The sequence below is a fragment of the Teleopsis dalmanni genome, chromosome 2 (assembly GCF_002237135.1).
Source record: "Teleopsis dalmanni isolate 2A chromosome 2, ASM223713v2, whole genome shotgun sequence".
NCBI classification, from domain to species: Eukaryota; Metazoa; Arthropoda; class Insecta; order Diptera; family Diopsidae; genus Teleopsis; species Teleopsis dalmanni.
In genome coordinates this window covers 170,806,721-170,818,504 of record NC_051847.1, presented here as the reverse complement: position 1 = coordinate 170,818,504, position 11,784 = coordinate 170,806,721, and the positions used below count along the sequence as shown (strand labels likewise).

The 11,784-nt window shown below is 37.3% G+C and overlaps 2 protein-coding genes across 7 annotated transcripts in view; both read right to left on the bottom strand.

Moving 5' to 3' along the window:
* Nucleotides 1-187, bottom strand: part of LOC119676150 (pituitary homeobox homolog Ptx1-like) — a 26,173-nt gene extending 25,986 nt beyond the window's left edge. The window contains exon 1 of the mRNA XM_038087382.1: nucleotides 122-187. Within this exon, the coding sequence (XP_037943310.1) occupies nucleotides 122-187 (66 nt within the window). The remainder of the gene's footprint in view (nucleotides 1-121) is intronic.
* A 367-nt stretch (nucleotides 188-554) lies between these two features.
* Nucleotides 555-11,784, bottom strand: part of LOC119673913 (papilin-like) — a 49,317-nt gene continuing 38,087 nt past the window's right edge. Inside the window, exons 6-20 of one of the 6 annotated variants that reach the window (XM_038085025.1) lie at nucleotides 11,632-11,755; nucleotides 11,397-11,576; nucleotides 7,376-11,339; nucleotides 7,132-7,311; nucleotides 6,643-6,813; nucleotides 5,473-6,524; nucleotides 5,227-5,410; nucleotides 4,978-5,172; nucleotides 4,738-4,908; nucleotides 3,863-4,443; nucleotides 3,655-3,805; nucleotides 3,044-3,502; nucleotides 2,460-2,618; nucleotides 2,275-2,391; nucleotides 555-1,203 (exon numbers count right to left, since the gene is read on the bottom strand). In XM_038085025.1, coding sequence (XP_037940953.1) covers nucleotides 1,040-1,203; nucleotides 2,275-2,391; nucleotides 2,460-2,618; nucleotides 3,044-3,502; nucleotides 3,655-3,805; nucleotides 3,863-4,443; nucleotides 4,738-4,908; nucleotides 4,978-5,172; nucleotides 5,227-5,410; nucleotides 5,473-6,524; nucleotides 6,643-6,813; nucleotides 7,132-7,311; nucleotides 7,376-11,339; nucleotides 11,397-11,576; nucleotides 11,632-11,755 — 7,852 coding nt within the window. In that variant the 3' untranslated portion in view covers nucleotides 555-1,039. The remainder of the gene's footprint in view (nucleotides 1,204-2,274; nucleotides 2,392-2,459; nucleotides 2,619-3,043; nucleotides 3,503-3,654; nucleotides 3,806-3,862; nucleotides 4,444-4,737; nucleotides 4,909-4,977; nucleotides 5,173-5,226; nucleotides 5,411-5,472; nucleotides 6,525-6,642; nucleotides 6,814-7,131; nucleotides 7,312-7,375; nucleotides 11,340-11,396; nucleotides 11,577-11,631; nucleotides 11,756-11,784) is intronic. The other 5 variants (XM_038085020.1, XM_038085022.1, XM_038085021.1 and 2 more) reach the window with 5 other exon arrangements.

Genomic DNA, 11,784 nt, shown 5'->3' with positions numbered 1-11,784 from the left:
CAGCTCATCCATATGGCTTGCAGGTACTTCAAAATTTTTGGCAAATGTGGAATCCTACATGCACAATACAATTCATGTCAGCCCTTCGTCATAGTAATCGATATATTTTTTATGCAGTTACCTTTTGCTTGTCTTCAAATATTTGTACTGGATGTGGTTCTTCACTATCTATGCCACTATCTTCCATTTTAAAATCACTTGATAACTACAGAATTTCTGTTAGCAAACTGCTAACTTTTAGTTTTTAGAATGAAATGCTTTACATGTTATAATCATCATTGTTCTTTCTAGTTTGGCATACTGCGCATGCGTCAAACACAGCTGCAAGTCCGCTAATCTTAACGATATTGATTTTTCCAACTCACCAGGTGTTGCCATTCCAGGAATATATATATATATATAATATATATATTTGTATAAATGAATTTATTTAAAAAAAACCACAATTTTTTTTCATATCAAATTTATTTACAAATTATTTTCTAAACGAATTTTTCTTACAATTTTAAATCAATGCACAAATTTAAAAGTATAAAAAAAGGCACATGGAAATTTATTTATTTAATTAAATATCGAAATAAAATTATTATTAATCATTCGTTTATAGTTTATACATAGAGGTCTATCAACATAGAATCTATATCTTTTTTATTATGATTAGTTTGAGCAATAAATAGGAACAAATTACAAAGCTAATTATCTTCACAGAAACTATGATCGTTTTTAATGGCTGCACTTAACAAATTCTAAGTTATATATTATAAATTTCTCCATTTATTTCAATGTTTTTAGTTTATTAAGTATTTCAGTATTAGGTATTTCTATTATTGTTATAAACTAAACAATTGATGCTTTCAACATAATTTTAACCTAGTTTAATACGCTTACTTGGGCCTGAGCCGCATTTGCTCTGTGCGAACAAGCATGCAAAAAATTCGTTTCTATTTTTTTAATTTCAGTAACTTTTTTAGTCAGTGAAATTAGTGTGTGATTACAATTTAACGTTCTTCATTTACGCTAACTTTGGCTGCTTTATTGCTTAAAGAGCATTAGGATGTGACGGGATAATCTGACCAGCTAGTGTACAAGATCTGCAACAGAATTTAGCGTAGTACTGATTACTGCAGTATCTTCCTCGAACAATCAGCGCGCAGTTCGCAAAGTAAGGATTATCCACACATTCTGGATGAACTTGAATTGAGGCTGCAAAAACAAAATTCATATAGTAACTTCAGAAATTAATAAAAACATTATTATTTTATCATAAAGAAATTAGAAATAAATAAGTGATAATACGAGGGTGGTTTAATAAGTCAGTGCATTTTTGAATTTCCCGCGCAATTACTCCAAATGCAACAGTGCTGCCGTCAGCTGAAATCTACTAGTGGGTAACTTTTTAATTTTGAGCAAGCAACGTCGTTCAGTTAGTGTTTGATAGCCGTTTTTCCATTCCATCACTTTTTCCATTTTCATAAAAATTCACGAAGTTGTCTGGTTTAAACGGCTATCAAACAACAACTGAAGCTTGCTCAAAATTAAAAAGTTGCCCACTGGTAGATTACAGCTGACGGCAGCACTGTTACATTTGGAGTAACTGCGCGGGAAATTCTAAAAATCACTGATTTATCAAACCTCCCTCGTATATTAAGAAAAATGGTTTTCAACTGTTAATAAAATACAATGAACGCAATTATTTACTCCAGGGTTCTACTATTGGTTCTACTACGTCAATATAATACAGTTTAAGTCTCTAAATATCAAGCTATATATATATGATTATATAGATTATACGAAAAAAAGTAGTCACGAAATCTAGTGGCAGCTAGTACATTTAATATTTGCATTAATTACAGAAGCAATGACTACTGAAAATTTTATTATAAAAATGTCAGCATATATCAATATAGCTTAATTCTCTAGATAACGGAAACAATTACAGAAACACAATGATTATTGCAGATTTCATTTAAAAATTTACAACTTAAATCCTTGATGTCGCAAGAATCAATTGCATCGGCCTATTGTGTAGTAGAAGAAGTTACTTAAATTAACCGACTTTACGAAAATCCATCATCAAATTATGATGCCACGGAATAAAAACAATCCCCAAAACCAAGAACAGAATAAAAATGAACTTTATCTAATTTTTATCAAATTAATATTAAATTTTAAACTATGTTGTGTTAATGACCAGTTTCTGTTAAACTTAAAAATTACGCTATTACCTAAGTTAATAAATATTTAATAAAGAATTAAATAAATTTCTTCACTTACATTCAACATTTATCTTCTCTTCAGCAATATTATAGCTGACTGAATTTTTAGCGACGCAGCCATACATGCCCGCATCTTCAGCAGTAATATTGTTTACAACCAGACGATATGGATTTGCTGTAAATACAATATAAAATATGCATTTTAATATCTTATCATAACCATTATATATAACTGAAGCTTACTTGTAATTTGTATTCGATCACTTGGCAGTAATGGAGCTGAGTCTTTTATCCATGTTACATCTGGTGTTGGGAATCCTTGTACAGAGCAACTTAAAGCAATTGTTGAGCCTGGAGTATAATTATTTCTAGGATCCAAGCCTAAAACCACTTGCACCGGTACTAAAGCAATAAATGTGAATAATAATTACAAAAGGATATTAACTAAAATCTATAAACAAAGCGATTCCAATTCACCAATACGTCTGTATGACAACAAATTACTGTGAAGTCAGCTATTTTAAGTTACTTTTTCCATTACGCTATATGCCGATATAGGCCATGAGATCTAACGCCAACAAGTACATGGTTTTCATATACTACCTTCATTAAAGGTTTTCATGGAAAAATGTTCAACTTTAAGATCTTATAACTCAAAAAAAAGTTAAACAGGCGTATAGCGTATTGGAAAAATTTGTTAAGAATAGTTAACTTTGTCAGAATGGAGTGTCCGGATTATCGGAATAATACATTAAAAACAATCAACCAAAACAAGTTTTCAAATGAAATTGAAACATGCCAAACGTATCATGCAAATGTGTACTTACCCACTTGTGGACGAGTTGGTGGCTCCACCTCAATTGGTGGTTGTGGTGGTACATAACTTGGTGTCTGTCGGTAAGGATACGCAGGTCTTGCCGTTGTTGGTACTCTTGCCGGATCAATAATATATTGCAAATAAGCAGAGTCTTCGTTATTAACAGCACGTGCAGGACCTACAGCCTTAAGCACAATATTCATAGAAGACGGCTTACCAATTCCGTTATACACTTCGCAAGTATACGGACCCAAGTCAACTAATTGGACTGAACGGAACATAAGGGAATAATCACGGGTAAGTTCAAATTTATCGCTTATTAGACCCAAGTGTTTGCGATGGCGCCACCAACTCACATGTGGAGCAGGGTGTCCACCAGCTGGACAGCGAACTAAGGCAGGACTATTGAGTGTAACAATCTGTGTACCATTCTTATCACCATATATGTATGAAGGTATTTCTTTAGGTTCTGTATTTATGATGTTTTCAATAATTTTTTAAAGTTAACATGCATTAGAACAAAATAAGCCCGAAACCATTTGTTACATTAGCGAACAACATAAAAACATGCCTTAAGTTAGTATATTGTCAAAGCCAAACAAACATTAAATTATATCAAACCTGTAATTTGAAGCTCTACTTCACGTCGCACAGGTTCACCTAGGCCATTGCTTGCAACACAGACATATGAGCCAGTATCAGTTTGGCGCACCTGTACAATGGTCAAGTCACCGGATGCCGTAAGCAGGTAACGTCCTTGATTAGTATTGATCTATAAAATAAACGCTATAAACAAATGAGATTAGAAGAAATTTTGCATATTACTAACCAGCACATTTTGCCGAGACCATGTTACATTGGGTGCTGGACTACCAGTTGCATAACAACGTAAAACAGCAATACCACCTACAGCGGCCTGCACATTCACTTCCTGTGGTTTTTTCGGTTCTAAAGCTGCCTTTGCATCACTTGGGTAAGTAACTACTGGAGTTGTTGTGGGTCGTGATGTTACTGGCGTGGGTTGTGAAGGATGTACACATATTGCTCCGCAGTCATCACTACAACACTTATTTTCACCACGGCAGTCCGCATCTGTGTAGCACTCACGTGCGCAATTACTGGAGTTTGCTAATATTGATGGACACTCTCCTGGCTTATTAATATCTCGGCATACGGCTTCGAATTGTCGATTAGTATCGCTAGATATGTCTACAGCACATCGTTGACCTTCTGGACAAGACTGTTGTTCACAAGGGTTCTCACATACACAACGTGAGCATCCGTCTTCAGAAGCAACGCGACGCATACCAAAGGCACAACGTAACTGACGACATTCATCTTCGTAGGTTTCGCATTTATTCGGCAGGACTTCATTAGTTTGGTCGTCTGGTTGTTGAGGATGCAACGGTTCTAATTAATATTAAAAAGAATTTATAAAGTTGATTCAACTTATTAGCCAACTGAAATTTTCTCTATAATAGTGAAAATAAAATTATACCATTCCATACCATACCCCGTGCGAAACTAATAATGAACGTGCAATAAACCAAAATAAAAAAACAAAAATACCAAGCAATTTTAACAGTGTTTTAACTAAAGTGATATAATTTAAGTGATGGGTGCTTATAGTGAAACCAGTGCATTAAAGTGTAGGGTGTGTGCATTATAATTTTTAAATTTGCCCACTAGGCAGGCTGGGCTTACTTGCACAATAATCATAACAAGACTCATATGAACGGAAATTATTTTGATTGCCAGAGCAACCACTGTAAATAAAGGATACGCATGTGCCTCTTTCGTCATCATAAAACCAACGACGCTCAAATATCGAAGGTCCATCGCACTTTCCAGTACTCGCTGGTAATTTGCATATATCTGCTCATACAAACAAATATTGTAAGTTTATTGTGACTGATTATTTCGTACAGTCGTTTTGCGTTTTACCTTTATTTTCTTGTACTACTGGTTCCTGACCTACAATACAAACCGATTGACATTCAGAGCGACTTTCAAATCTATTACCGGTTCCATCACATCCGCCATAAGTGAATGGATCACATGTACCAGTCGCTTTATTGTAATAGAAACGCGTCTGCCATTGTCGGCAGGGTCCAGTCATAACTGGCTCATTGCATACGTCTACCATTTTTCAGTTAGAAATTGATCAAGATATTTTAAATAGTATTTACTTACCCATTCCTTTGAATTCGCCGCATTGACGATCGCATAGTTCCTTGCTTGTAAACCTATTACCATTGCCACCACATCCTGAGAAAGTAAATTCAGTACATGCCATAGTATTTCTATCATAGTACCAAGCAGCGGTATAATTTTCGCATTCTCCTGCATCCACTGGCAAGTCACAAACTGAATAATTCTAAGTATAGATAATTTATAAAATCAGCTAATCTTTTTCATATGTTTAAAAATTATACTAACCGGTGGCTCTTCAGGTACTGCTGGAACACTATGACCACAATAATCCAAACATTCGTTTTCAGTAAAGAAGTTATTTTTGTTCGCGCGACATCCAGTGAATATGAAATCATGACATTTCTGAGAGCGTTCATCATAATACCATCTAGTCAGGCTTTCATTGCATCTTCCTTCGAAAGGTGGCAGAGAACATGTTGCTTGAACATCAAAGCATGCATTTTGGCATTCATCTTCGCTTTCATAATTATTGGCATTGCCACCGCAACCGCTGTATATAAATTCATCGCAAAAACCTTCTTGGCTATTGTAATACCAACGATTCTGGTTATCATTACAGTCGCCTTTTTCAGGATACAAATAACATTTTTCTCCCTCACTTGGTTGCTCAATTTCAGGCTTTGCATTTGTTTCAGGTTGCCCAAGTCGAGTATCAATTTGCGGAGCACATCGGCTATTACAATCCTGTTCGTTTTCAAACCTGTTATTATTTCCACCACAACCGCCATAATAGAATTGCGCGCAAATTCCTATGCTTGAATTGAAATACCACTTCAACTCATACTGATCACAATCACCTATATCAGCGGCTGATTGGCATAAATCTTGTTCTGTTGGCGCAGGAGTTTGTGTATGTGGTGCTGGTGGCAATGGGGGTTCAATACAACGTTCAGAGCACTCTGACTCAGTGTTAAATCTATTTTCATTTCCTCCACATCCTCCATAATAAAATTGGTAGCATCCGCCCAAGCTGGTATTGTAATACCATTGCACAACATAATTATCACATGTGCCACGATCTGCATTATAGTTGCAGATATTATCACTGGTAGGTGGTGGAGGTGGTCTTTCTGGTTCTGGTTCGGGTTCAGGTTCAGGTTCAGGTTTTCGTTCACACTGTTGGAGACATGCTTCTTCTGTTGCAAATTTATTACCATTTCCACCGCAACCGCCATAGTAGAACTGGCGACATCGAGCATCTTTTGTGTCGAAGTACCACATGGCAACATAATTGGTACACTCGCCAACTTCAGCAGGAATTTCGCAAACATCCTTGGCTACACATTGTAAGTAAATACATAATATTTAATATTAGAGTATAAATACTGATATAACATTAGCATTTATTGTAGCTTAGCTTGACAATGAAAGCAAACGCCACAACATCAACCTTACCAACTTCCTTGGGGCAATGAGCCTCACATGATTCCAATGATAAGAAGTTATTTTTATTGGCCCCACACCCTGTGTAGTAGAATGGCATGCACTTCTTGTCAGTTTCCGAATAGTACCAACGGGCGTGTTGTTCACTGCAATCACCGGTTTGCTTAGGAAGCGAACAATATTCTAGTGTTTATGTGCATAGTTTGCAATGCATTTAGTGAATTTCGTGGGATTTATATATATTGAAGGGTATAAAGCAAGCAAGGATAGCATTCAACAAGCAGGTAGACATTCAAGTAATTGTTGTGTATAAGTCAGGAAAAAATAAAATAAAGTAAAAAACCATAACCAAAAAATAAAAAATGCTTGGTGGTTGCCATCACCATCATTAATTACAGTACTTAATATAAATAATAAAAATTTTAAGCATTCCGCATACCAAACTTAACTTAAGATAGCAAACACCATAACAAAGATATATTCTATATACTGAAATCAAACCTTTATGTATTCCCGGTTGCCTGCAGTGGTATGTGCAAGCGTGTTCTGTGGGATAATTATTCTTATTTCCTTTGCAACCGCCGTATATGAATGGACGACATACATCTGTTTGATTATCATAGAACCAGCGTTCAAAATTGCCTTCACATGGACCCTCATCCATAGGTTGATCACATGGTGCTAAAAAGATTATATTTCAAACAATTTTAATATAATCAAAACTATTACCATCAGTCACACTTACGTATGCTTTCGCTAACTGTACACAACGATTGACACTCTTCCAAGCTATCAAAGCGGTTACTTGTACCATAACAACCACCATAATTGAATTGTTCGCAACGGTTAAGTTCAGAATCAAAGTACCATTTTTTATTAAACCCTGTGCATGGACCTGAACTCTTCGGTAATAAGCAAGTTTCTTTTCCTTTGTACTCCTGACATGTTGCTTTGCAATCTGCTTCAGTTTCAAATCTATTGCCATTACCTTCGCACCCACCATACCAAAATCGTGCACAAGCTCCATAGGAGGTATCAAAGAAGTACCAAATGCTGAAGTTGCCGCAAGGACCCGTTTCTTTCGGTGCACCACATGCTTTTTGTGGTGGTTCTTTAACATTTTCGCAACCTTCAAATTTGGTTCCATTAGCAGAATTAATTCCATCTGGACAACAGCCAAATTTACTCTCCAAACACGTACATCCCTCACTATTTGGTCCTTTAGCTGGTGTTTTTTCATCAGGACAGCATTGAAACTCTGTTTGAGAACAATGGCATCCATAATGATGTGGACCTTGTGCAAATGTAACGCCATCAGGGCAACAGCCAAATTGCATTGTGTGACAAGCACAGCCCTCAAATTTAGGTCCGCTTGCGGGTGTGATTTTATCGGGACAACAGCCAAATTGTGTTGTTGTGCAATCACAACCTTCGTTATTAGGACCTCTAGCAGATGTTTTTTTGTCAGGACAACATCCATATGGTGTATAATTACAATCACAGTCTTCGAAGTTAGGACCGCGGGCACTATTGATGTTATCGGGGCAGCAACCATAAGGTGAATTCAAGCAACAACCTTCACCAAGTGGTCCATGTGCTGGTGTTTGATTATCAGGGCAGCATCCAAATTGTTCTCTTGTACAACTAGCGCATCCCTCACCATTTGGACCAGTAGCAAAGGAACGACCATCATCGCAACATCCATTAACAGAATTCTTACAGTCTTTTGAATCAACGCCATCACAACCCTCAGAGTTTTTACCTTTAGCTTCCGTTTTACCATCTGGACAACAACCAAACTCTGCAGAAGAACAGGACTTCACAACACTTTCGTCAGGAGTTGTAGTCGTGAGATCAGATACATTGGTGACTTCTGATTCAGAAGTGGTTTCTTCTGTTCCTTCTTCCGTTTCCGTCGTAGGAATTTCAGTAGTTGTGGTAGGAGGCTCAGTTGTTGGTTCAGGACAACCTTCATCATTTTCGCCATCAGCTGGAGTAAATTTATCGGAACAGCATCCAAATAATGTTTCAGCGCACTGAGACTTCGGACAACCTTTATGATTTTTGCCTGCTGCAGGAGACACACCATCAAGACAACATCCAAATTCAGTTTCAGCGCACGTTTTAGCAATTGGGCATCCTTCATCAAATGGTCCCGAAGCTTTAGTTTTGTTATCAGGACAACATCCATATTTAGAAGTCTTACAATCCTTTGGTTTTTTAGGCTTGCATTTTCGTTGCTTAGGTTTTTTACTAAAGACATTATCAAGTATACTCGAAGTAGTTCCTTCACTGTCATCTTCGGTGGTTGACCAAATATCAATAGTTGTGTCTTCGGATGACATTGAAATGTCTGTAGAGCTTTCAGTTGTTGACATGGAAACATCTGTAGAGCTTTCCATGGTTGACATTGACATGTCTGTAGAGCTGATGGAACTATCTGTTGATCCAATTTCAGTACTCGACGTTTCACCTGACGCAGTTGTGGCAGTATTTTCTGTTGTTTCTTCTGTTGAACCAATTTCGGTAGATATTTGTTCAGTTGAAACCGAACTTTCATCAGAAGATGTTGATATTTCACTAGTTTCGACAGTAGATAGAGAAGTATCAGTTGTATCATCTCCCGAGCCCTCAGTACTTAAGCTCTCTGTAGATATTGTCGATTCATCACTACTTGCACTTGAATCCGTGGTTATTTCCACAGTGGTTTCAGTACTTCCAGTTTCTAATGACTCCGTTGTATCAGAACCTGAAGTGTCTGTAGAAGAAGAGGAACTATCATCGCTGACTTCTGTAACTGACTCTGTCGAACTACTCGCGTCTGTGCTTTCTGTGCTCAATGATGAAGATATGACTGTCGACATATCGATTGTAGACTCAGTGGATAATTCAATAGTGCTGTCTGAAGAACTAATAGTTGTTTCGGATGATCCTTGTGATGACGAGTCCTCAGTTGATCCCTCACTTGATAAGGATGACTCGCTAGAGGTTTCAGTAGAGAATTCCGTTGAGATTGAGGATTCTGTTGACATATCTGTTGTGGATTCAGTTGACAAAGATGAACCCAGAGTTGTTTCCGATGATCCTTCTGACGATGAAGTCTCAGTTGACCCTTCAGTTGATAAGGATGACTCGCTAGAAGTTTCAGTAGAGGATTCTGTTGACATTGAGGATTCCGTTGACATATCTGTTGTGGATTCAGTCGAAACAGATGAGTCAGTAGAGGAGCTAACAGTTGTCTCCGATGATTCTTGTGATGATGAAGACTCGGTTGACAAATCAGTTGATGAGGATGACTCACTTGAAGTTTCAGTAGAGAATTCTGTCGACATTGAGGATTCGGTTGACACATCTATTGTGGATTCAGTGGATACAGATGGCTCAGTAGACTGGGAAGATTCAGATGATTGTGGTGACACAGTCGAATCAGTAGACTCCGTTAAGTCAGTTGATTCACCTGTTTGCGCTGTTTCAGTTGACTCTGTAGATTCTGATAATTCCGTAGATACTGTTGAACCTAATGAATCAGTTGAGGAATATCCCGAATCTGTTGATGAAGACAACCCGTCAGACGAGCTTGTATCAGTGGCAAATGAAGTTTCTCCTGATACTGTAGAATCAGGAGGACTGGTTGTATCCGTTGTATCACTTGAATCGGTTGATGCTGATAAGTCAGTTGTAGATTCCGAAGTATCTTGAGAGCTTGATAAATCAGTTGTTTCACTTGTCATATCAGAAGACGAAATGGTTGACCCTTCTGAACTTCCATCAGTAGATGCCTCCGTAGACGATGATGTATCAGAGGAAGAAGTACTTTCTGTTGAAATATCGCTGTCCGTAACAGATGTTGTACTAACTGGTGACTCACTTGAAGAATCTGAAGAATCACCACTTCCTTCTGTACTTAAACTTGAACTATCCGTTATATCAGTTTGATCACCTGATCCTTCAGTTGTTAATGGAAGATCTGTTGAAACATCATCTGAGCTAGTTTCGTCCGATGATGGAGCATCACTAAGCATTAGTTCATCTGTAATTAATGAAGAAAGTGTGGTTGATTCATCATCTAAGTCAATGCCTTCAGTTAATTTAAGATCTTCTGACATTTTTTGTGAAACAATTTCAACATCATCATCGTCCATGTCCTCAATGCATTCTTCCTCAGAATCTTCATCATCATCAAGGGGTTTAGAAGTACTGTCAACTGGAATTACTTCATCATCAGTGCAAGGTTGTACATTACATTTTTCGGAAATGGCTTCCATTTTGGATTCATCACAATTTAATGATTTTGTTCCATTTGATAAACACAACACTTCCCGTACCTTTTCGCCACCACCGCAATCTTTACTACAGTCATTCCATGGTCCAGTAAACCATTCGCCAGGACACTCTTTAACTTCACCTTCACATTCTTGTTCCGATTCAGGTTTCTTAGAAGAATCACACTCGGAGTCACTTACTGCTGAAGTTATAGTTTTGCCATCGAATACACCACATAAAACAATTCTCGTTTGAACGCCTTTTCCACAGGCAGACGAACATTTACTCCATTCTGATGTAAACCATTGCGTAGCACACGTTTTAGACTTGCATGGTCTAGATAAAGTTGGAACTTCTGGTGCACAAAATTCATCAGGATAGATCTTTCCATCTTTCGATGCGCAAACAGCAGTACGAGTTTCAACATTTTGACCGCATTCCTCACACTAAGGGCAAAAAACACGATAAATAAATATGCAGCCTATATTATGAAAAGTATTTACCCCACTCCACTGTGATATAATCCAATCGACGCCCTCACATGGACTTAGCATACAAGATTTTTCTGTTTCTGGTTTTTCATCCAAGCAATCCTCTTCATTCAATACTTTCTTATGGCCATTTTCTTCTATATAACAGGTCACCTTACGTTTTTGGATGCCTTCTCCGCATAATTTGTCACACTAGTAAAAAGCACAGTTAATTATAAAGTTCAGATAAAAACATAACTAATGATACCGGTGTCCATGGCCCTAAATGATATTTTGGACAGTTTTCAACATCCCTGTTACATTCTTGTGTATCTGCAGGTTTATTTCCAACCTGTTCTAGACAAACTGAATCAGCCTCTTTTGTTCTATCGCTGAAATCATAAATTTTAGTTGCCGGTAT